General features: G+C 41.8%; 1 protein-coding gene across 1 annotated transcript in view; it reads right to left on the reverse strand.

Annotated features, from left to right (window-relative positions):
* Positions 1-1685: 1685 nt before the first annotated feature.
* Positions 1686-26591, reverse strand: part of DCAF5 (DDB1 and CUL4 associated factor 5) — a gene marked incomplete at its 5' end in the record, with an annotated part of 75351 nt that continues 50445 nt past the window's right edge. The window contains 3 exons of the mRNA XM_084263327.1: positions 1686-3590; positions 10311-10438; positions 21820-21886. Coding sequence (XP_084119453.1) covers positions 1782-3590; positions 10311-10438; positions 21820-21886 — 2004 coding nt within the window. The 3' untranslated portion in view covers positions 1686-1781. The remainder of the gene's footprint in view (positions 3591-10310; positions 10439-21819; positions 21887-26591) is intronic.

Raw genomic sequence — 26591 nt, forward strand, 5'->3', positions numbered from 1 at the left:
TACACCGTATCTTGCTCCCGAGTTCTCACTTAGCAAGGCTGGTAAGGGGCAGGCAAACAGCCTATGGCACTGGGTATTTGTAAGAAAATGTTTCCACTGGTGTCTTCACTCTCCTTCCCATACGTGTCCCTCCAGGCATCCCTTCTGAAGCGCTCCTTTGCTCTCACCATGTTTAAAAGGGCACCTTGCTTCTTCCCCCCAGTGCCAGGTGGCTGCACACACAAAATGCTCTGCAGCAGCACACTGCTACCCACAGCAGAGTAAAAAAACTATTCCATGAAGTAATCTCGCCCTTCCTCAGCACCAGGCCTGTAAACCTGTGACAATTACTGGGGTCAAAAGGCACCTCTTTTTCTGTTGTCAGCACTGCAAGGCACAAACATATCCCTTTCATGTCCTTTATAGCTGGTTTCTTTTCCCTGACACCTCTTACCTTGTTGCTAGGGAAGCAAATGCAATTCTGCCAATTCCAGCACATCAGAACTGGGAGGACTCACTAGATACTCTGTTAAAAACAGAGCCCAAGCAAGAGAGGACTCCATCTACCTGCATGGTTCATGGCAGCTGGCAGCCAGACATTGCTCTTGTTCAAGTTCCGACTGCCAGATCTGGAGTCCCAGGTCCTCACGTGTGGGGATGTTTCTCTGAGGCTCTCCCTAACACACACAGCTCTGCTGAATCCATCCACCCATCTGCAGTATCAGCAGATGCACAGTGGTATCTGCAGCACAGTGGTGGAGAACCAGCCCTGATCTCCAATCTGTTTTGAGCTTTCAGCTAAAAAACTGGTTTTCAGATTTTGCCAGTTCTTGCTGTTAACATGCAACAGTTACACTGTCCATCCTTCAGCTATTTTCTCTTTGACCTGCTGCCTCCCAAAAGTAAGGACATGGGGGAAGGGAAAGGCACAGTCAAGATACATCCCAGCACTCAGAGGCATAGTAGGAGCAGTAATAAGAACGTGTATGCATTAAGCTCTCAGGAAGGCATGCCTCAGTGCCTGATTTCTAAAAGCTCTTGGTTAGTGAGGCCTACAGCGTAGTACCTTCCTCTTGCCAAACAATCACATTTTAGTCCAGTGATGACACTATGCTATTCCATTCTTTTCTTAAGGAAGAGCCACAAAAGTCAACGTCACCATGGGAACAGTCTAAAGTTGATTTGAAAAGAGGCTCATTTCCTATAGCTTTTCTGTTGGCATAAAATAGTGTCACTGAACTGTATCAGAAGCAAGTGCCTTATGAAGTATTATCTCTATAGATACCAATCAGTTCCAAAAATATCCTCCCTACCGGTTGCATTGCCTTAGTTTCTGAAGAATAAAGGGGCCAGAAAGGCTTCTTCCCCATTTTCCTCAACAAGAAACATACCCTGAGCTACCACCGGCGTGATCTAATTAAACCATTCTTCAGCCTGTAATGTGTCAGTATGGAAAAATTCCTTCTTAGAAGAACAATTAACACTTAAAGCAGTCATCCTGGTTGGCTGGCTGAACAAATGACACATGTTCACACAAGAATAATTCAGTCAACCATCTTAATAAGGATTTACTTTAAACAGAACCTTGTACGGGTACACTAGACTCAGTCTCATTAAGGAGCAAGTTGGATTTTTATACAGCATGAACCACTGGCAATCTAAAACAGACCCACCAAAGAATGGAATGGAGAACCAAACGCAATGTGTCAGACCCAAGCTCTATGTGCCTTTAATACTTTCTTTTTTCTTTTTTTTTTTTTTTTTTTAGAGAGAGTGCACACTACAACAGACATTTGCATTTATCATGTTTTTAACTTCTTTTCTAAGGATGAGCTCTCTGAATCAGCATCTTCCAACTCTGCTCTGTGTCTTTTCAGTCCTCCGAGAGACTGAGTGCTCTCGCTGCTCGCAGGGTGCAGGTCGGCAGCATCCTCTCTTGTGCTCACACTGTAGCTGTTGGAGTCCATTTCTGACAGGCGGCAGTCTTTGCGCAAGGTCCCACCCACCTGTACCAGGTTGCCATTATCAGCATTTGAGTGCCCCTGTAGCCCTTGCGTCACAGTCTCCTGCTCTCCAAAACTCTGTCCGTTGTTGAAGCACGAAGGGCGAAGATGCAAGTGGCCGTTATTGTGGTTAACACAGGAGGTGTCAAAGCTCCTCTCCTCACTGTCATCAGTCTGGTTTCTGGAGCAGTGACCCGGCACGCTACAGATGGCAACAGTGGAGAACTGAGGAACCAGTGAGTGATGGCTTGATGCTGGTTGACAGTTCTGACTATTTTTCTGTTCCACAAGTCCTGCAGTCTGAACGCAAGGCTCTTCAGTACAACTATTTAGCCCTTTGCAGTTACCTTTCCCATTGAGCGTTTTAGTCTCAAAAGAATGATCTATACCTCCACTGCTATTGTCTTCAGATGTGTTTTCTTGACCCTCCATCTGCCACTGATTGTCACATTCATGAGCTTGACCATTACTAGAATTTTCTATCAAGCCACATTCTTTTAAAGTTTCTTTGCTGTGGCTTTCAGTAGGAAGAGCTGGGGAACCTTGGGGACCTACTGAAATCAAGTTCCTAGCATCTTCCTTATTTAGCGAGTGTGCTGTACTGTGCCTTCCACTAGTTCCTGGTTTCCCATCATCATTCTCCCCATCTCCTCTGGAGGATTCACCATCTTTACTAGCTGAATATGATATGTAAGAATAATGAAGCCACTTGTAAGCTTTGTAAATCTTTCTTTCCACTGATTCACTGTCTGAACAAGGAGATGTCCTTTCTTTTAGAACTTCTTTGCTGGCTGAACTCCTTTCTGGCGAAGAAGCTGGGGAAGAAGAAAGGTCATCTACTTTGATCTGGGGGTAATCATAGATGTCCTCACCTATGTAGGGGGCCACATTCTCTGTGATAATGCAAGTCCTTTCCTCCTTTTGCACCTTCTGTCGGCGCCTCAGCGCATTGCGTTGCCTCATAGACGTGCGCCGTTCATTCAGTTCCTCCTCATCTTCTGTGCTGCTGCTGCTGCTGGAACTGCTGGATTCATTCTCCTCAGGACTCGGGGACCGTGGCCGTGGGAAAAGGTCTGTATCTAGTTCTGCCTCACAGGTATTGTCATCAGAGTCAGACTCATTGGAAAGGGCCAGGAGACGTTTATCCTGATACTTTCTCAGTGCAGAGAGCCTCTGCTGACGGGAAGCCACATCTTCTCTGGCTGAGGGGGATTCAGTTGATCTTAAGGCCCTTAAGTTATAGGCATTTTCATCAGCCTCTTCAGCCACATGTGGTGGTGAGTGATGCAAAGAGGTGGAGGACTCCGACTCGCTGTAGGCAGAGCGCTCGCTTACTCCCGCGTGGAGCTGCAGGATTGTGCTCTCACTCAGGTCGCTGTCTGAGTCAGAACTCCAGCCCTCGATCTCCCTCCGCACCAGGGAGTCGAAAAAGGCCATCATACGTGGGTCCTCCTGGACTGACTGGTTGGCATAATCATGGGACAAGCCGCTACCGCTGTTCAAGACGAGACTGATGTACTCTTCGTGAGTGTAGAGGCAGCGAGAATCATCCTCAATTCTACCATCCAGATCCCCCGTGCAGTCGGGCTGCTTGTAAGGACTCCAGATCTGTAACAGAAGATGAAAAACACACCTGTGTCTTTGAATCCATAAAGTGTTACATGCCTTTCAACCAGAACAGGAGGGCCCAGGCCCAGAACAACTGCAAACTGCAGACTGTTACATTATTTGTTACCCCTCAGACCGATACTTACAAGTATTCTAGAGATGTGGGGTTTTTTCTCCTCCTTTACAAATGTGTTTTTCGTGCATCTACTTCACTCATACAGAATTTAAAAGGTCTCACACTGCAGATTATCCATCATTTCAATATTTCATTGTGTAATACTTTCTCCCAAATTGCAGGGCTCTATTTTTATGTGATAGGGGATGCTTACTCACTAAGGGTAAGAATAGTTTGTTGCCTACAATACAGTCTTAGCACTAATGAAGGCACTTGTTTCCCAGGAAACTAGACTTGCTTGTGCCAGTGATGTAGGGTAATGTTTCATCCAGCTGCACAGTCAGTTACACCTCATCAGCAGGCAGGGAGCTCAATGTAGGGAGGTGAAAAGCAGACCCTGCACTATTCCCTTTAGGGAACAGTCATGAAGGAAAGAAAGCATCCAAGATCCTCTCAAGACACAGCAGCAGTTCATAGGGAAAGGTGAAGAAGAGTTTTATTGAAAGCTACTTTTAAGGTGGAGAGAGGTAGTAACACTGCAAAGTGTAATGATTTCACCAACAGCAATAGCCTAGACTGCATTCCTTCTAGTCTTCCCTCAGTCTTCCTGGGAAAAAGGGGGGTGTGTGTGTGGGAATAAAAAAAAGCCCTAAAGAACATCCACCAACATACCTGAGAAACATAGCAAACATAATAGTTAATTCTCCTCACCTTTATTCACAGGTCCAGATCCAGGGGCAGTAAGATTAAGGCACTCACTAGAGAATCACTATCACTTTATTCTAGATCAATGATTAACACCATGCACAACACCCACTGTAAGCAGAGCTAGTATGTAGCTTATCCATGATACTGCCTTAATGTTCTGCTTAAAAAATACCCAATTTCAGTCATGCTACGATTTTACCATGCTAACAAACTCAGGGAAAAAAATTCTGTGCCATCTGTCTATACCAGGTTGGCATTTTGGGATAGACTTTGACAAAAATGTCTAACTCTATTCCCAACAGAAATTAGTCAAGTTTTATTCCAAGTAGACAAAACCACTAAAAAAAACCCCCAAACCAAAAAACAGAGAGAGAGAGAAAGTCCTTACACCTTTAAAGTTGGAAGTAAAATGATATAAATTACCTTGCATCTACTTCTTCAGCACAGTCAAATTTAAGATGCATAGATAACCTTTATTCTGGAATTCTCCCAAACTTGAATGCCTTTATGTTGCATGCTCTGCAACTTATAGTTAACAGAGCTTCTACCCATGATCTGGCTATATTGATAAGAGTCACTATTCCAGAGGGCTGCAAATAATCCTTCTTCTGTATGGCACTCATCAAGCTGCCTTTCAGAGCAAAGACAATGCAGCTTTACATTGCCTTACATTAGTCTGTTGCTGGGAACATGCCTCGATATCAAGGTGTATTTGCTATTTGTACTTAATTGCTATTTTTGTTATTTACAATACTTAATTAAACAAATTGTTTTCCAGTACTGCTCATTAATGTAATACTTGAAACAAGAATGAAGACAATTTTCAATGCTTGGTTCAAGCACTGCACTTACTAGACACACAGCTTAAGGGACAAGCAGCAGGTTTGGCTAAATATAACAAAACTAAACTTAAGCCCACTAGGTATAGACTTCCACCAACCATACTTAACCTTTATGAATTAATCAAGAGACCATCCTCTAATTATTTCCCATGCTCCACTTCCTAAAGACAATGTAGGAAAGCGTCTTCTCTCAGTTGATACATGAGAGAGAGACTGTTGATTTGGGGATACACCAAGTTTTTGAACAGAAAAACAACTCTACTTGCTCAAATGACCATTCAGAATTGCTGTCATCTTGATGATTTAACTAACAAGTGTTCAGTACCTTCTCTCACAATTTATCGGATGTTTGCCCCTTTGTCCCACTACTGAGCATTTCAGCAAGTAGATCAGATCTTTGTGTATTTAAGAAGCATAGAACTTCTTGTAAATGCTTCATACTGGACGAACAAGCTGGCATGTCCCTTCCTCAAACAGTCTTAAGCAGCGTTAGATTGATCACTAGGTTTTATAAAGTTTTTTTTTTTTTTTTAAATCAAGATAATTAGAAAACTCTTAGATTTTGTGTGAACCAATATAAATGGGGGAGAAGGATTTGGGGGTGTTGGTTGATGAAAAGCTCAACGTGATCTGGCAATGCATGCTTGCAGTCCAGAAAGCCAACCATGACCTTGGCTGCAGCAAAAGAGGCGTGACCAGCAGGTCAAGGGAGGTGAATCTGCCCCTCTACTCTACTCTTGCCACAAAGGCAATAGATGGCTGGAGCACCATCTATAATTGGAACACCTATGCAGACAGGCTGAGAGACAGTTGAGCTTGTTCAGCGTGGAGAAAGAAGGCTCCAAGGAGACCTTACAGCAGCCTTCCAGTACCTGAAGGTGCCTACAGAAAAGCTGTAGAGGAACTGTTTACAGGGGCATGGAGTGATAGGATAAGGGGTAATGGCTTTAGAGCTAACCTAAAAGTTAGATTTTTCTCTATGAGAGTGGTGAGGCCCTGGCTCAGGCTGCCCAGTGAAGCTGTGGCTGCCCCTGGATCCCTTGGCAGTGTTCAAGGCCAGGCTGGATGGGGCTTTTGACAATGTGGGCTAGTGGAGGGTCTCCCTGCCCTCAGCAGGAGCATTGGACTTTCCCTTCCAACTCAAACCATTCTACGATTCTATTGTATGATTCTATGATAAGTAGTGAAAAGATAACTATAAAGAGTCCACAGCGAGACTTTTCCCTTTGAGACAGATTTGTTCACAGAGGAAGAGTAAATAATAATGAGAAGTTGGGGAATTCAGGATCTTGTTTGTACAGGATTAGATGCCTCTGGAAATTGATATTTCTACTTCTCAGACATTTTGCTATGAAGGAGTGCAAGGACCTACTAGAGTCTTTGAAAGAAATCAAACTAAGAATCTGTCCTTGGCAGAATCAGGATGTCTTCAAATTGGCAGCAACTGGTTCAGTGCTCAGTGGCATTGTGAAATGGACTTCTTTGTAAATGGAATGCCTTTGCCTTTTCTCATCCTTCCACGTCAAGGAAGAATCTGAGCAAACTGGGAGAAAATCAGCTGGCAATCATCCCACTGAAACAACAATCCTTCACGAAGTTCTTTCCCTGACAGAGGATTAAGGAGCTGAATATTACTCACTGGTGCCCTGAGTACAGATACAAAAATAGGAACAGTAACAGAAAATGGCAGTACAAAACTGGTTCTCTACTTCAGTAGAGATGCTTCAGAGAGTATCTTTGAATTGCCTGTATTCCATGGTGGCAAACCCCCAAATTTTGAAACAAAAAGGCAATTATGTCCGTAGCGTGAGAATAATTAAATTATCTGATTAGGCAGAGGCAGCTAGCCACAATGACATTAGCCTGTCACCATAGCAACACGAGCAAATAGACTTGCTATCATTGGTATACTGATGACTTTCAATCAAACGGGACCTACCCCAGTTGTGCTCAGTTACACAGGATCCCATCTCCAATACAAACCCGTGTTTCTGAAAATCCTGACACACTATCTATTCTGTGGCACTCCTCCCAGCCCCACACCCAGAGGGAATGCCTCATTCATTTCTCCTGCAATGCAATTGGTTTTCCTGCTGTCACATCCCAATGTCTCACATGCTTAAGTGGTATTTTTTGATCTCTATTGCTTTAGCCCTCATGGTGAATGCTTGCTGGAAATGGTAATTTCAGTTCACAGCTGTGCTTTTCCATACAATTTTCCCGAGGTTTGTGTTTCTGAAGTGGTAATGAGCAATTCATCTGGGCTGATGTGTCCAGCACACACTGTCAAGGCTTCTCGTGTCCTTTGTTAACGAGCTTGTTGAGTCTTATTTTAGGTTTCTGAAACCTCCTCACTCGAATATTTGTACGCCCCCACCCCATCTTATCCATTATATTCTCAGTCCCAGCAGAAGTCAAACCTTAAACCACTGAGTGAATATTAAATAATATTTTTGTAGGTGCTTTACAACAAAATAAAACTAAAGCAAAAAGCCTGTAACTACAAAGGTCAGAATCATTCCTGTGAATACTATTCATTTAACAGGTCTAGGCCTGAGATGAATTTGTATCTCATTTGCAATCAGCATTAAAATAGCAAGCATGTTGGCAGAAGCACGTGGAATTATTCAATGGCTTGTCTGTATCATGCCTTGCTGCTGGTGCTATCAGTTCTTCACTTCTATGAGTACTAAATTTAGGCCAACTAGTCTAAAAATGAAAGGCCCAAATAAACAGCTACTTGCATCCACATTTTTGTCACCACAGTTTTGACAATTGAAGGGCTGGAACACTAGCTAACCACAGCAAAGTTATCTTCTGTGATTTAATTCCATAGACTTTTAGAAGACACATGAAGGACAGCAAAGTGAAGGACACTTCTTCAAGAAGCTGATCAAAACAAGAAAAAGCCAAGAAAACAGAAAAAAAAACCCACATTAACTACAATTTTTAGTTACAGCTCTTCCTTTTGTCATCTCAACTTCTTTGAGCAAGCACATCAAGCATTTATATGGGAGAAAAAAAAAGAGCCATGCAAGGGAGGGACATGCACTCCCAGCTGCTTTTAACACAGTAAGCAGCCCCTCAGAAAACAGCCTCAGGTGTTGTTCTTCCTGTTCTGCCCTTATGCTTGTGGTAGTTAGTAGGCTCCACCCTGTCTGCAGAAGTAGCTGGAATGAAGAAGCAGCTGCCATTGTAGAGTCACCTGCAAACGGCTGTTCACTATGGCAGTGCAGCGAGGCCACGCAGACCAGACAAGGTATGACCTTAAAACCACCTGATCCATGAACAAGGCACATTAAAAGCAGAGCCAAAATGACACACAACAAAAGGGTAAGAAGTTCTGGGTTCTTAACACACCAAGACCCTTTAATTTGTTTCTAGCTTGCAGTATTTGGGGAATTCAGTTCCTTCAAAGCAGCTACACGAGTTCCACTACACATACTGTGACACAACAGGCATTCTCTTCTAAGGAAGCATTCAAGCAGAGGTGTCTTTGAAAGAGTTACACAACCTGTGACTGGAGCCTTAATCAAACTAACCTTTTAATCCCTGGGCAAAAAAACCCTAGCAGAGGTACACAAAAGCAACACAGGGGATGTTTATACCAATGCTAATCCAACAGTCTAAGCACACTCATGCAGGAAGGATTCACAGGGTGAAGGGTCAGCAGATCGAAAATCCAAAAGAAAGAAATTCAGGCTGCATGAATCAAGTTCCCAAAGCAAAAAGACTAAAAAACCCTCTGGTAAAACTGTTCAGCAGTGGCAGTTTGCCTGCTTGGAAAATGACAAGTCAATGAGCTGCTAAGACTGTTGAATGCACTGTTGTTCCAAGTTGGTATTTGACAGATTTGTGCTCAAGCCTGTCAGAGGGACACGGATGAAGAAAAAAGTAGACAAGCAAACTCAGGTACCAGTGGAAGAGAAGGAAAGTCAAACCACAATGGGAACCCAAATGTTGACAGTAGCTGTAATGCAAATGATGCAGCTAGACATTGATTGGTCTGCAGTCCTAAGGATTTGGGCCAGTTCTGGTCCATACATTGCAGACCACTAAAACATTCCTTTGCAGGACAAGTTCATTCGGGCAACTTGTAGCTAACTAAAGTGTTTACTAAGACTCAGACCACCTCATTTATAGGCACATGCATGTTAAGACTTTTATGAAGGCATTCAACAAGGAGTTAGAAGCAGGCATCAGTTCTCATTATTCTGCTTCAGAACTAAATCTTCCTGGTTTCTTTCATCTTGTTGATAGACCTAAATTACAGCAGAATTTCTGTGGCAGCAGAATACAAAGTGCATTAGTGTAGCATAATCCTCTGCTTCCCCACCCTCAACCTCTGTTATTAGAAATGACAAAGAAGTTCCTGCCTTGCTCCCACAGTATTGGCTGTCTTTCCTTAAGGAAAGAAAGCTTCAGAACCTAACACAGTTTGTTATTTCTTTACATTCCACATAAAACTTGCTGAATATACTGCACATTGTCAGAGGATTCAGAAAAGACATATTGTAGTAGGTATTAGGATTCCTGTTTCCTCTGAAAGCCAAGAATGCACCACAGTGTGTTGCACTGAATCAATGCAGAGGTGTGTACAACAACTACAGAAGCAGTATTTGGGCCAAATGAAGATAGGTCAGGCTAGGCTAAGGCTCAATGATACTTTTATAGAGATTTTTTTAATGAAAATTTAGCCCAAGTATCAGGAAATCACATGTTACAGCTGTGACCAAACTCTCCCAAGAAAGACTGTTTGCATAATGCTGCAGTTACATATAGAATGATACTGGGGGGAGGGGGGGGAAAAGGTACAAAATCTAGGGATATCCGATCTTATTGCTTATCTCTTAAAAACTGAAACTGAAACAGGGTTTAAAGTTGAAATGCCAATTAAGAATTTGCATCAGTTTAGCCAGCAAATGAGACATAGCATTCTACAAAAAGAGTAAGAGCAGGAGATAGGATGGGTGTGGAAAAAGAATGATGCTCAGCAAGACAAAGCATTGCTTCCTGAAATACTGAATGAACACATTTTCTGACAGTTAATCTTACCTTTATGATCTTTTCAACACCAGAAGAACAGATCATGTAAGTGTAAGGATTAAACCGGACTTGGTTTACAATTGATCGATGACCTTTCAACACCATGAAAGCACCATTGACGACCCTGCCAATGCCACCTAGAGGAAAAACAAGCACACACTGAAATGAGTAATTAAGTCTTAATATCGATTTCATTCCTAATCATTTAAAGCTGTATTGTATCTGAAAATGTGCTTCAGCTTTATTTTGCAATATTTTAAGGCCTGTGCTGGCCACAGAATTCCAATTTTATGAGCAAAGCCTCTATGAAAAGCTGCAAGCTTGATGGAAAGCATCCTTCCTGCAAATTAGAACTTGGAACTAGCTTTAGTTCAACTATCTAAACAAACAATGAAGGTTTTTTGACCTAATATGACAAGTATATGAATAAGAACAACATACATACTTAATGAAATCACTAGTGAAACCATAGTGCCTAAGGCATGACTCTACTCACAGCTGGTAAATCTGAAGCAGTGACAAATAAAGAGTTGACTTTTTAAATAGCTATATTCTACTTTCTGCTTGGTCATCGACTCTTACTAGGTCTATACACCAAAGCAAGAAACTGCCACCCAGTAACGTTTTCTATTCGTAGATTCTCACAGTGAAAGCTGTAAACTTGTTAGAAAGCACACCAGTGTATATGAATAAACAAGTGTCAATCAACATGCTGTGATTAACAACTTCAGTAAAAGAAACCAAAACTTTTAAGAGAAGTAAAAACTGAACACCACTTCAGAGAAAAACAGTCTTTACAACTTCAAAAGCCATAAGCACATCTTACAGAAAGCTAAAATGATTTCATTAGCTTCCGTGCTACTTATAGTTGTCTTAATGCTAAACAAGTAAACTTCATGTTCTTCTTGCTGAAGATGTCTGCTATCCTCCTCTGTTCTCAACAAGAGCTCTTTCAGCTGACATAGCTGCTGGTTCAAGTCTTAAGTCCAACGCTGAAGAATTTGTTTAAGAAAACAAGAGTCAGAGACCTGCAACACACGTTTACTAATAGAAAGTTTGCATCGACACTGAAGAATAGCTAGACAGAAGGGTTAAAAAACCCCAACCAACTAACAAAACAAAAGCATTTCTGCATCACCTTCCATTTGTTAGGTTACATAAACATTAAAGAACTGGAGCTAGTGAATCTGTGTTCAGCCCCTCTCCTCTTAGGAAAAAGTACTCTATCCTTTCCACTCACTGTAACTACACTCTGAAGACCAGATGGACGCATACATGGTGTACAAACTATGGTAAGCATTCAGAAATGAGGAGTCATCCAACCCTGAAAGGCTGCAGACAGATCTTTGTACTGCTTCTGGAAAGTGTTCTTTTTGTATAAATCAATTTTTACAGACCAAACAGCAGTCTCATGGCAATCTGCAAAAAAACCAGTAACATGCCTGAAGAAGGAAAAAGAGATGGCAAGTAACTCTAAAGCCCAAAAGCTGCAGCCATTTTAAAGACTTTTATAGCAAAAATTAAAGCTCATTTAAAACTAAAAAAACTTGCAAGGAAGACCATCACTCCAGTTAATCTCTGCATGTACTGCACTGAGACTGTGCTACCTGGAACATATCCTTTATCTGGGTACAGCTGTGTTTTCTCTAAAGGCTCAGAGGTAAGTTCTGCCCTCAGCCACTGCAGCAAGCTTTCACCAGAGTAAGAGAGGTTGAATGAGAAGTAACTGACTGGAGAGAATGTTCATTAAATAACAAATTGGGCTCTTTCGATTTTCTTTTCCATTTTATGGGATGCCTCACATCCTTTCATTCTGCTCACCCTGCCAGATATTCATGACCACATTTATGGCTGATGGCAAGCTGCCCTACTACCACAGCATTCCTTCCAGCTAAATCCCAAATGTCAATCCAAATGCATCTATCAAGCCAATGGTAGATGGTTACACCAACTCCAGTTGTCAGGGCATTTAGCTTGACCCTAGCAGACAAATGTTCCAGGAAAGACAGCCTCTGGAATGAAGAGACAATTTGCTTAGGAAATGTTCCCAAGTCTGTAAGTAATGCCTATTAAAAGTTTTAACTATCCATGCGCTCTAAGCTGCTTGAATTCAGTGTGCAAGAAGAAACATCCCCTATGAAACACAAAAGGCTCAGAAGGTAGAAAAGACAATAAGCAAAGAAAGAACTACCATGCAGATGAAATACAAATCTAGGGCACCAATATTTGGGGTTACACTTCTAAGTCAGTCACCAGCCTCTCAGGGACTGTCAGCAGTGTGAATTAACCCGTGGTTATTTTCCTAGTAAAACAGTGGTAAGTTATTTCAAAGGAGACCTGTGCTCTGGCATTAAACTTAAAATGTTTATCAATACACTAAGAGCACCGGATGACAAGCGCACAGCATGCCTGTCTAGAACACAGCTCTCCCTCAAATTTAGATGGTGTCTGAAGCCCAGCCAGCCAGCCATACCAGACTGCATACAAAGAAGTCTGGCCATCAGGTTGAGGGAGGTTCTCACCCTCTACTCCCCTTTCTTGAGACTGGGGTCCCCAGTACAAGACAGATATGGACATGCTAGACCAGGTCCAGAGGACGGCCACAAAAACGAACAGCAGGATGGAACATCTCTCCTATGAGGAAATGCTGAGAGAGTTGGAGTCATTCAGCCTGGAGAAGAGCAGGCTGCAAGATGACCTTATATCAGCCTTTAAATAAGGCTGGGGCTTCTAAGAAAGACCTAAAGAGACTTTTTAACCAAGGCCTGTAGTGACTAGAGAAGGGGCAACACTTTTGAGCTGAAAGAGCATAGATTTAGATTAGATATAAGGAAGATGTTTTCTTACAATGAGGGTGGCAAGGCCCTGGCACAGGCTACCCAGAGAAGCTGTTGGTCCCCCCTCCCTGGCAGTGTTCAAGGCCAGGATGGACGGGGCTTTGGGCAACCAGGTCTAGCAGCAGGTGTCCCTGCCCTTGGCAGAGCGTTGGACTAGATGATCTTCCAAAGTTCCTTCCAAAACAAACCAAACCCTATGATTCTGTGAAGAAACTCCAAAGCTTGCTAATTTAATACTGAGGTTCCTTAAATTTTTTAAGCTGTTCCTTGTAAAATCAGAGAAAATATAGCACTAGAACATACTGCACTCCTCTTAAGAGCGAAGGAGAGCTTCCCTACAAGGCCCCTTCAAACTAACTGCCCAAATACAGGGAAAGTCCCCCAGGAGCAGAACACTGCAATCACAAAGCTTAGCAGTCAGCTTTTTCCAGCAGTACAAAGCATTTTAATAATTTAAACAGAAAAGTGTTGACTCCAACAATATTCTGATTATCTTTGTGTCAAATACAATAGACTGCCCCAGAACATCCTTTTTTTGGATGATCCCTTGCTTGATACAATTTTAGTCTAACACCTCCAATGCACTTAAGCAATGTCTGTAAGTACTTAATGCAGAGCCTTCTACATCCTTATCCTGTCAGTGGTCCCTTCACATCACAGTAGCCCAGCCAAGTTAGTATCACATTACATGAGTATCTGTGGGGCAGACATTTGCTTGCGCCCAGACTTGTCTGGAATCCCCCTGGTGTCTCAGCAGAGGCTTAGCTGCAGCCATACAGCTTTTGTAGCCATCTCACAGCGTGAGTTCAGTTTGCTCATGTTTTCTGGAAGAAAAAAAAAAAAAGTGCATCTGTGCATTAAGTGGAGGTTGCCATAAAGTGTTTGAATTCCTGAGGCCATTTTCCCTTTTGTGCATGTAACAATTTCCATTTCTTTTTGCTGTCTTCACTTGAACTGGTGGTTTTTATTTGTAATATTTCACCAGAATTGACCTCTGCTATCCTAATAAAACTCAAATGTTGTTTTTGAGGTTTGGGTCATTTGTTTTTCTTTTGGGGATGGGGGTGTTGTTTGTTTGCTTTTGAATTTAGTGGCATGTACATGTCCTGCAACTGGTTTAACATGGCAGCTTTGATATTCTTAAATAGTCACCAAGTATCTAAGCAGTGTTTATACAGAAGCCATTAGCTTATGTATATATTACTACTAACATCTTTCAAAGTCTTTGGACGCTGATTATGATGATTTTAGAACGTTTCTAACTTTCTAACCTCTAAGGACTGGAGACAAGGGATGGCGATACACTAGCTGGTTTTGCAACACTTTCCAAAACCAGCAGTTTTTGAAAAAAACATACTTAAAAACAGTACTGAGTAGTGGTTCAGTACTGTAACTGTGTTGGTCAATGTTGGGTTTTTTTTGGTCTGCTTTTATTAGATACACAAAGTGAAATGTCAAGAAAATCCCTCTTCCATTCTTTACACCTTGCAAATAAGGGCTCCAAAGAGGAGGAATACAAAAAAATATGTTTCAATAATATCCTACTATCGTATCTTATCAGCTGGAAGAAATAACTTATAAGTGTACATTTTCAAACAGATTCCCTCTGCACACACTTGACAAGAATACCATGGCAACACAAGGCTCCAGTATAAGGAAGGAATAATACAGCTTTGAAGTAGTAAATGTCTACTAAGTTGCCAAAGTGATTACTTCTTGGTCTGCTTTATTATTTTATGTTTTAAACATTATGCTAATGAAACCCGTGTCAATTATGTAGATTTGTAAATATTTATGCAAATAACTTGACATTTCACATATTGCGAAGATGCTGGATGCTACATACCAACATTTTAAAAAACACCAGTAAATCATAAAGGACTGGGAGATATTTGGACAGCGATCTGACTTCCCATGCACAAGTTCCACAACACATAGCAGTGTTTTAAAAAAGAAAAAATAAGCCCAAATAACAGAAGAATGAATAATTTAAAGTATAAGGAAGAAAGACAAGTGATAGATTATTAGGAAAAGTGCCCTAGTGCAGAAAATTCCTGTAGAAATGTTGAACAGTCTCTAAACTAATGGAAGCCACGTTGTTCCAAACATTAAAAGAAACTGTCAAAGCACCAGAGAACTTGCTGGGATAAGGAACAATCCTCCACTGGCTCTGTAACAAAGGAATTAAATGACCTCATTAAGAAGAAGTCTGTTCTATCTAGGACACTGAAAAAGAAGTCTCACTAGTTGTTCATATAAGGTAGAAAGACGTTCCACAACCCAAAGCATAACTTCATACAAGCCTTGTGAATTACTCAAAGTGCTGAAAACTCCTGAGAAGAACCAGATATTTGCAGCAGCTGCCAGTGTGCCATAGCATACCATTCCACTGTAGTACTTGGCACTACAGTAGAAAGCCTATTTAAAATTAATTTAGTTTTCATTAATAATAATCCAGGACACATTTATACCATAGGCTGATGCCCTGCATTTGAATCCTATGAGGTCATGATGTACTAACAGAAGAGAGATACCACAGTTTGGAATGCAAATGCCCAGCACAATGGAAGCAGATATGCACAGCCTCTGCCTTCAGTGCAGCCCATTACGTGCAAACACCCTTAAAAGCCTCTCCCAGGTCACTCAGACACCTCCAGTTGTTTAGTACACAGTGTCACCAGGTGGCTTTACTCCTCAGAGACCCTCTGTAGAGAGCCTAGATATAAATAAACACAAACTCTCCTATCCCAAGAGCACAAGGCCCTGCAGGATCAGGAAACTGATTCCAGCTCTGGCAACTTCAAGGCTTCTCAGCAGCACAGCAAAACTGACTTTGGTCACAGGAAAGACAGGGTGTGAACAGCGAGGGCTGGCAAACATCTTTTCTCCTCCCAGAACGGTAAGAGGAGACAGTTTGGAGGAGGCACCAGAAGACTCTGGCTTAGTCCTTTTGTTGCTGCAAGAAAAAGTGAAAGGGAGTGTCTACCCATAAGAAAGCAGCTCCAACTCCACCCGCAGAATGACTCCTTCATCAGTTCTGAACCCACCCTCCACCTCCCAGGCCAGGTGAAAGGATCAGCCTGGCTTTGCAGAGCTTTAAGCATAAGTATGAGGAGCAGTGTGCTGGTGTCAGCAACCTGCTCTTCTAGGCAAACAGGTAGTTTGCCTAGCCTACACCTAAAACCAGCCCTGTGGTGGTCTTGTACCGCTGCAGAAGCTCCAAAAGCCAATGGAAAAAAAAAAATCATACTTAAACATCTAAAGAACATGCAGAAAGCTGTAGTGGTGGTGGCTATTTTTGGATACATATTTTCTCCCCTCTTTTGTTGCTGCTCAACCTATCTATGCCTTATTGTCCTGGTTTTGGTCAGGATGGAGTTAATTTCATTTGTAGCAGCAGATGAATGCTGTGTTTGAGAGTAAAATGGGAGTAGTGCTGATAACACCCTGATGTTTCTAGTTGCTGTCAGACAGTCAAGGACTTTCTCAGCTCTTCATGAGAAAGGAGGGGCGAAGCCAGGACAGGTGACCCAACTGACCAAAGAGAGTATTCCACGCCAGTTACGTCCTGCCCAGGATATCGGGGGGCTGACGGGAGGAAGGCCTGGGGCGGCTCCGGGACGCGCGGTTCTTGGGGGACGGTCGGGTTCTGGGACGGCTCTGGGTGGCACGGCCTGAGTTGTGTGGTTCGGTGAGAAACTGCATTGTGTATCAACAGCTTCATATATTTTTGCTTTGAAGTCCTGTTAGTATTGTTACATTGTATCTTTCTGTTATCTTAGTAAACTATCCTTATCCCAACCCACGGGCCTCTTAATTTCTTGATCTTGGGGTTATTTGCCCCTTTCTCTTCCTTTTCCCTTCCCTTACTTCTCACCCCCCCCCCTCCCCTTTCCTTTAACCTGCTCTTTTCCTTAAAGGAGCAGGCAGCTGCGTGGATCTTGGCCCTCAGCCAGGTGAAACCACGACACTTATCTATACCAACACTCCCACCGTTGTTATCACCAGTAATGCTGAACAACAATGTGAAAACTAAGACAAAATGACTATAGAAATGAACTCTGGCACACCCTTTCCACTCTGTCCCCACTCCTCATCTGAGAGAGGTCACTCTTTTGGCATGTTTAACTGCCTAAGTCTCAATGTTTTTTACAATGTTATTGGAACCATGCAGATTACCAGCAATAACTATGCTTTCTGAACATAAAAGGAATAAAGTTAGCCAAATTCTCACACAAATGAAAGTTGGGTTGTTTTGTTGTTGTGGTTTTTTGTTGTTGTGTTTTTTTAACTAGAGGAGTGAAAACTGCTTGCCTGTGCATTTATTTTGTGCTGGTATCTGCCAACGTGTTCAATACAATAGAAAGAAAGGAGCTTTGGGTACAATCAGGTGGCTAATTGCTGGGGAATGAGACTTCTCCAGTCCCTCCCAGTGCTCAGCATTATTTTCAGCTTTCCAGTGTTAAATTAGGTATTAAACATGCTAAGCCTGGTTACAGAAACACTCGTGGATGCTGAATCTGCCTCCTCTTGGCTACAGCACTGTGAAGCACTCATCACTGCCTTGTTTTCTGGGAGATGCCATTTGGTCAGGACACTTGTGCAGTTTCTGGTATTATAACCCACATGACATGGAAACCTGTCTAAATCCCACTGAATACAAGGGCCTCTTCTACACTGCCCCAGCATGCACTTGCTGTGATAATGACACAACTGTACCTGAGACCACTACAGTCAACACTACCACTCAAAACAAAAAAAAAAGGGAAGAGAGAGAGACAGACAAACTACAGTCCTTAAAGCAAAACATTAGATTCCAACACCATGCCTCACAAAAATCAGTTTTTAAAAAGAGATACAAACCCTTCAGATCATGCTTCCCTTTGGGCTAGCTGGCTTCCCCCAACCCATCCCCACCAGTATGTGTATGTACACATATACAGAAATCTCACAAATAGCTAAAGACATTAAGAAACTCTCAATCATCTACTATTCCTCTCCCCTTATCAGCCTGGAACTTTGAGAACTTAAAGCAAAAGCTTTCTCCAATGAGATAACTCTGTTCAAGTGTTGTGAAAAGATCAGTTACTGAAATCTTCAAGCCTAAAGAGGTGTCTGCATTTACAATGAACAATGAGGACAGAAAAGGGGAAGAAAAATTACATCAGTTTGCTGAAAATTGGTGCAATTAGTTTAGTAATTGGACCACAATGACAGGCCCTTTCTTGCTAGCAGTTACAGTCAAAGACAGACTTAACAGGAGGTTTTGAAATGCAGTTTGCTGTTGTGATTTAGTGAAGTTTTCCAGAAGTCTGGTGACAGCCTGCACACGGAAACTGAAGAATCCCCAACCGTCTTCTCAGTGGCAAATAAATATCACATCCCTCACAGAGCAACTCTGGGCAGTATTTCAAAAGCAAGAGACAAGCTCTGAGTTGCAAAGATGATTCAGAGTAGCGGGTGAGGAATGTAAATTCCATTTTGCAAAACATGTGGTCTACTAAGCCCTCTATTACCCCACAAGACATGTCAGGTTCTGTCTTGAACAAGGATTCTTTACCATTTAAGAGACTGTGTTTATAGGAGTTAAGCTTAAATACTGCCTGAAGTGCTTGTATGTTAAGAGTCTTGCTGGACAGGTCACATAGGGCCCAGGTCTCTTCTCACTTCTAGCTTGCCTTGGAGTAAATTAAAAGCTGTGGACATTCAGTACTACTTTGCTTCTGCCAGACTAATGTCTTAATTTTGCTGGAAGCTCTGCCTCTGATGAAAACTAGGATATATACTTTGAAGAGGGAATTGGCTAACAAATTTATCAAACAATCAATCAGCAATTATTCCTGAAGCATAGTGGAAAGCTGGGTGGTACTCAGATGGAGAAGGAAGTGGAAAAATAAGCAAACTAGTCCATCTTCAAAGAAGGATAAAAGGTGGAAAAAAAGCAACCAACCTTGTGGCTTTGGAAATCCTGGTCTATTCAGAATAATCTAAGATTGTGGACAGCCAATAAAACTCTTCAAAAGAACAGCTTCCTAAGCAATTTAGAAAATACCTTTTTTTTTTTTTTTCCACAGACCTCCCTGCCCTGAGGTAAATCCTGTCTAGCAACTGGACTGAACAAAACAGCTGGCAGAATTTCCATCTGAGGGAGAATGACTCAACACAACCTACTGGGAAGCACCTCTAAATTACGATTATTTGCAAAACACAGGAGAATTTGTTCCATATTCCTGGCAAAATATGGGTCCAGGTAACCACATTCCTCCATCCTGAAATCCCCTGACTGGTATGTTCCTTACCACTTTTCTTCCTCTTTTATGTAACAATGTTGCTAACCATTAGATAGCTAGTACTTGCTGCACCTGTACTTAAGCAACACAATCTGTTTTAGAGTTGTCATTAAGAATGCAGCTCTGTAAAAAGATTTATGGATTTATACTTGCAAAAACGTTGCTACTTACAAATAATTTAAGGGAGGTGTATTATAAATATTTATAGCAACACAATGTCTGAATTCAACCAGAAGGTAGAAATCAGAGAGACATTTTTATTTAAAATACCAACCAACCAATGTTGTGGGACATGACATCATCCTGTCTAGCTTGTATTTCAAAGTGAAAGACCACATTCCACCCACTCAGATCACAGACCCAAAGGCACTCCTATTTTACGCTAGAACATGAGAACAAGGAGTTTTCCAAGGTCTCCACATCCCCACAGCAAGAGTCTTTCCCCAAGAAGGAAACACAGCAACCTCTCTAGCTCAATGTGATTATTCATCACATCCAAAACAGGCACAGCCCTTCAAGAAGAGCTGAAGAAAAGAGCTCCAATCATCACCCATCACAGGTGATTTGGATGGCAAATGAATTGTTTGCCACTGAAGCCTAATCCATAGATCTAACAAAGCAAGCTCACCAGTTTCACTAAAATGTTGTAATAAGAGAACTGCTCAAGTTACAAGAGACTAAGATATACAGGTCCCTACTACAGGATCTTCTGATACTTAAGCAACCACTGAGGGCAATTGCCATTAAGTAATTAATTTTGTAACTGCAATGTTGCAAGTTTACTGACACCCTTCCTCAAGTTACAAGAACCAGAAACAAGAAAGCTGACCAAAACACATATGACATTGTTTTGTGGTAACTCTAGCTATCGCCCTTTGTGCAAAGGTCTCAGGCAGCTGCCTGAGAAAAAGAGTTTGAAAGCATCACAGCCAAATAAACATAAAATCCCAAATCAAGAATTTACAAATTGAGTTGGACAAGTCTAGCAAGATACACAAAATCTAATTCTACATTCCTCATACAAAAACATATAGATAAATAATTTAAATGTACGTGAGCTCTGTTTTAACAAGGAGGAAATTCCCTAAGTAGTAGTAAAATTGTTAAAAAGAAATCATACAGATTAAAAGTAAAACAGGGAGAAGTCCCTACAGACCCTACAAAAAGACAGAAGGCAGGACCATCTTAAAGAATTCTGGACTACAGCATCAAATGTTGGTGAAATAATCAATCCAAGATTAGAATGCCATTTTCCTCAAAACCCTGCCGCTAACCGATCCTTGTAGAAGCTCGTCATCCTCTCAGCTGTGGACTACACAGCTGTGATTAACAGCCTTTGAAAATGAAACAAAATATTTTCATTTTACTTCTAACACAGCTTGCAATTTGCTCTCACTATTGCTAAAGCACCTGAGTCCACAGGATGGCTCTCAGTTGTACTTAATACCTCTGAAATGTACAGTTTAAACTGTCAGAGCCATTACAAATAGAAACAGTAGTGCACTTCCTGAAGTCTTGAGTCTTTCAATCAAGATTCAACACCCCTCTAAAAGAGCACAGCAATTTGTTTCAACAGAAGACATGTGCTGACATTGTGTGGCTCAGAGACAGCAGTGGATGATGTACTGCCACATCTTATGTAATACCAGACAACATCAAATTAGGCACTGACCACCTGTGGCATCTGCAACACTTCTGCAAAATCCCACATGCTGCTCCTTTTTTCTTTGCTCTGGCACCCCTCTCCCACACATTCATGTAAAGTTGAGCTAGTGCTACTTGCTTAGCACGCCTGCCCCAGCATGTGAAAGGGTCAGAAATGAGCCCCAAACGGTCATTTCCACCAGCTGATAGTGCTCCTCCACCCAGAATGTAAAAGAGCATAACTGCTCTGCATGAGAAACCAGTAGAAGGGTTTTTGTGTAAGAGGAAAGAAAGAGGGGAAGAGGCCAATGCACCAGAGCTGTAAGGAGCAGCCTCTGAACCCAGCACCATTTTATGCTGCAAGTTTCATTACGAGATAGAATTTCTTAGTAGCATTGTAAGTTCTTCAGTAAACTCAGATCAGCTTAGAAGCAGTGGAGTTGGTATACAAGAGGGAGGAAAGCTGTGGCTGGAGCAGAGTCTCTCTCTCTCTCTTCATCAGCTCATCTAGAACATTCAAATGATCATTATTTGAGAAGAGAAATAAAATCAGTATGATAAAGGTTCAAACGGTTTTGTCCATTGTCACACAGAGACTGGATTAGGCATCTGTAAACTCTCCACATTCAGCTTTACTGGATTTACTCTCAATCCAGAGACTGAGAACAGCAATTTTTTAAAAAAACAAGCTAGTATTTGTCAGACACCTGTCCCCCCTTCCCCAAGTTCCAAAACAACAAAGCTTACCTGCTTCTGGATCTGGAGGAATCCTCCACATATACAAATTGAAGTCATCAGAGCCCGAAAGGATGTACTGTTAGGAATAAAAATGAAAGCGGTTTACCACAAAGCATCACCTAAATCATGTTACTGCAGATCCAGTTTCTCCAAATCCAAAACAACAAGTTAAAAACAAAGCCAATTTGTATGACTCTTTTGCAGCTTACCCTTAACTGGGGGTCAGGTACCAGCACAAAAACTTTGCATGCATATAAACAGAACTGAAAAGCATGCTTTATGTATCTAATGCCTACTGCCCAAAGTGTGTGTTTCTTTTGCTAAATAAGGCTATGGCTTTTGGTTGGCTTTAATACAAGCATTTCTAGATCAAACTCTTGTACCTTGCAGCCTACAATTCTGGTATTTTTTTAAGTGTCTTTCATCCTTTTTCCTTATCTGGGTCCCAAACTACCAAAAAACTCAATCAAACACATACCTAAAAAGAAAGCTAGCACATCCATCACACACAAGCACAACATGTCTGGCTCATCAATTGACTAAAGACTATCCTCAGTCACTGACTTTCGATGATCTTCAACACTGAACGAAATCAAAGCTAAACACTGTCTGCCAGCAAGTCTCAAGCCATTTAAAAAGAACCTTGTTTATCACACTGTTCATTTCTTCCTGAATTGCAATTGCTCTGAAGTGATGGGAGGCTGCCCTTTTTCAACAGTGCACGAACGATAAACAATCATTTTGCTGTACACAAGTTTAGGCAATATGGAATTTAAAGTAGCTTAATATACCACAAACATGCATTGGAATGACAGGTGACATTTGACATCTTAAGAAGTTTATGCCTCTCAGTTACAAGAGGTCACTAACTGTCCCTTGTCTCCAAGTATCTATTCACCAATAAACTGTACTCCCTGTCATTTATTTCTCTCCCAAATTAGAGAGGAGACGGCACACAGTGGAACCAAATGCAGATTCCAATTCCAGTTATACTGGTGTAGACAGTGTAAATCTCTAGCCCTCAACTGACTTAAGACTTCTGTTTAATTAATGCAGTCAAGAAGTTGGGTTTTTCATTTTATTATTGTTAGGGTAGAGGGGAGGGAGAAAAAGGAAGAAATAGAGCAAGTTTGCTCCTTTTCTAACCTTTGATAAGAGACAAATTCTATTTTGTTTGGCTCAAATATAACCGGTTTCTATCTTTTGGTCTCCAGGGATAAGAAGCTCAAAGAAACAGCAAGTAGTCAGGAGATCAGTCCTGGAATAACGTAGGACTGAGAAGCAAATAAAACATACACAGTAACACGGAGAAAATGGCTAAAAATTTGCATACATTCTGTTTGAAATGCTAATTATGTTTATGCAGTGGTTGAATGTTTTCAGCTGCAAAAATGCAATAATTGACCACTAAAATCGCTTCTCTGGTCTTCTACTACCACAATCCAACCATTCTTTGTTCTCTTAATTTTAACGATGTAGGATGTGAGTAAGCACTTATAAATGCAATTCTGCTCCTTTTCTGACAGATAAGGAGCACTGATCAAACAACAGTTCCTTTAAAAACTTGTGCCCACTAGTTCTGCATCACTCAGACCTAGTATGTCCAAGCCAGAAAGTTATTTCTACAAGCCAACATGTTCAAGCACTTACATAGCTTACCTCTGCCAAACTGACCTGATGGTGCCAGGAATATGTGTTTCTCTTTCATTTGACTGCTCATAAATGTTAGCCCACAGCAGGCTGAGCCACTCTGCCAAAACTACACAAATTAGGGCTCAGATAGGCAACCTCCCAGCAAGCAGAAAGAAAGCACCTCTTAATAGGTTTTGTTACACAAGAAATGCTGGGGGCAGGGGAGGGTGGGGGCGGAGAAAAAAAGTCTTGTTTAAAGTTATAAAGATGTTGCCAATTGTTAGTATTGGTTATCAAATCATGTGGTTGAAACAGGGACTGGGTTGCCTAGGACTTGGGGAGGAAACAGAGATTACTAAGACAGGTAGGAAGCTTGGTATCTTGAATTTATGACCGTGACACACTTTTTTTTAAACCAAACAAGCCCTAACACCACCTCACTATGAGAGGCATTTTCCACTTTATGTCATAAATCAAACAAGCCTACCAACAATGACAGGCCCTAAAGTGACATATTTCAGATATCCTGCACCAGGCACACAGCACAGAAAAAACCCCAACATGTTACATATGTGCAGGGAATGAAGTGTCTGAGAGGCTCTTCCAATCAGCTTCAAAACTGATCTGCAAAGGAACACACTGTGTATCCTGTAAGATGCAATGGCCAGTTATCTAGGAATTCTGGTGAATCACTGCCTGCTGAACAAGAACATATTACCTGCAGTGACCACTGATCCAAGTATACTTTGTCTTGCTTTGGACACAGCAAAATTTAGAGTGTCCTTGCAGTGATGCAGACTAATGGCAATTTGATTGCACTATCAAGAGTGTTACAAGTGGATCAAACCAAGTGATTATTCCCCTCACCTGGCACTTTTGAAGCCCCTGGAGTACTGTGTCCTGTTTGGGTCCCCTGATATAAGAATGACACTGATGAATAGGACAGAGAGTGGAGAAGGGCCACTGGGGCTGAAGGCATGTGAACAGAGAGGAAAAGCTAAGGGAACCAGCCTTATTTAGCCAGACAATCAAATGATAGGACAGAGTAGACCTTAACAGTCTCCCACTGCCTGGAGGAATACAGAGCTGCCGGGAACAGACTCTTCTCAGAGGAATGCAGTGGACTCTCAGGAAGCAACAGTCACAAGTCACAGCAAGGGAAATTCCAGCTGAGCACAAAGGAACAGCATGTTCAGGAGTAGTCTAACAAACACAACTCAGCCACAGAAAGGCAGTGGAATCCCCACAACTGTAAATCTGAAATTTACCTGGCCAATTCCTTGAGCAACCTGATCTGACTTTGAAGATGCTCCACTCTGAGATCAGATACCTCCAGAGCTCTCTTCTGATTCAACTTTTTCCCCTCCAAAGATTACCAAAATGAAAAGGGAAATAATTGTCTTGGTGGATGTGGGTTGATTTTTGTGTTGGAGGGCAGGAGTGGAGGGGAAAGGAGAGGTGGGCAGTGTCAGGAAAACACCCACCTGAAACCTTTTAGACTCCATCACAGATCACAGCTTCATGAAAACTCCATTGGGAATACGAACTTAGGCCACACAGGCAGAGACATAAGCTTCAGTTCAGCACGTAAGACTTGCATCGATTCAGGTAGTTAAAGTCTGGGGAATACGAAGATACTTCACAATTTCTTTCTTTAAGTAGTTCACAGAATGTCTGAAGCTGGAAGGGACCTCTGGAGCTCATCTGGTCCAACCAACCTGACCCACCTAGAACCAGCTGACCAGGACAATGTCCAGATGGCATCTGAGTATCTCCAGTGGAGGAGATACGCAACCCAACTATTTCCTGGTGAGATATTTCCTACCTACTGAAAAGCACCCTTAAGTCCTTCACTTCATTACCATTTTCTAGCCTAATGACATTTGCACCAATCAAACAACTTGGCCAAAGTATTCCATTTATCAAAAGAAAATAAGTAGGAATGAATGAATGAATACAGCATCTGCATCACTATTTATTTTTAGTCACAGAACAAAGCTCAGCTCAGGATCTGAGCTGAAGTGCTTGTGGGTTTAATCCTGCAACTGAGCGAGCCATCAGTAAGTTCCAAAAGCATTAACTGATAAGATCATCTACAAAAGTTTGATGTTGTAAGCAATGGGCTGTGAGTTGCAAAACTTTATCAAAATAAAATTTAAATTCATATGAAGTTAGCTTTGCCAATAATTACCAGAAACAGATCATGTTCCACAAGTTATCCAACTATTTGGTATCTCTGCCATTTCACTGCCACCACTACAGGAACCAGCAATGCTTCCCCGTTAGGATACCTCTAAGGTACTCACAACCCAGAATTGAATACCCAAATACATTCCTTTTGTCCTTTGCTGTAAGACCAGGTGATAGGGTTCTGAGAAACAGAATGTGACTTTTCAAACAGAGACCAAGAGACTGGCAAACACACAGCTTCATGGCTGTGGCTAATGCAAGAAAAATGTGCCAGCTGAAGCTTCAAGAGCAGACACCCAAGCTGCTAAAGCCAGAAACACGCCTCTTCCATGGCATCTGAAAAAGAAACCCAATTCCAATTAGTACTCTGCACAAGACAATGGGAACCCAAGGCCTCTGGAGTGACATTACTAGGACATTACATGATCATCTGTCAAAATTTTTCTTCGATGGATTCATTATTAGTGTAACAATAAGCAAACAGTTTTCCACATTAGTTGAGAAAGTTGGAGAATAAGGATTGAGAAAACACAAAAGTCAGTCCATACTACTAGAAAGTTTGAAGAAATACTAACTATGAAGTGCACCAAGCTCTAGTTAATAAGGCTAAAATGCTGAGAGAATAGAGTTGACTTAAAAGGAAGGAGCAGAAAGGAAAGAAAAATGGTTGGGGTGAGGTAGATGAAAGAATGTCATGCTGCATATGCTTGGACTCCACTTAATTGTGGCCAAGGATTTTCAGTCCTGAGGGGAATGTGCAAAATGTAATCCCTAGCAGAGTACCTTCTACTCACTCTAGGAACAAAAGCCCAGATAATCAAATCACAGAGGAGAGCCAGTGAGAGGCAAGCACACATGCATTAGCAGAGACAAGGAAATGGCTAAGAGAGCGCGCCCCTCTCCTCCTCTGGCTCTCGCCCCCCAAAAGACAAACTCCAAGCAGAACATAACCCCAAGAA

This window comes from Gallinula chloropus (genome assembly GCF_964237585.1).
Source record: "Gallinula chloropus genome assembly, chromosome: 4".
NCBI classification, from domain to species: Eukaryota; Metazoa; Chordata; class Aves; order Gruiformes; family Rallidae; genus Gallinula; species Gallinula chloropus.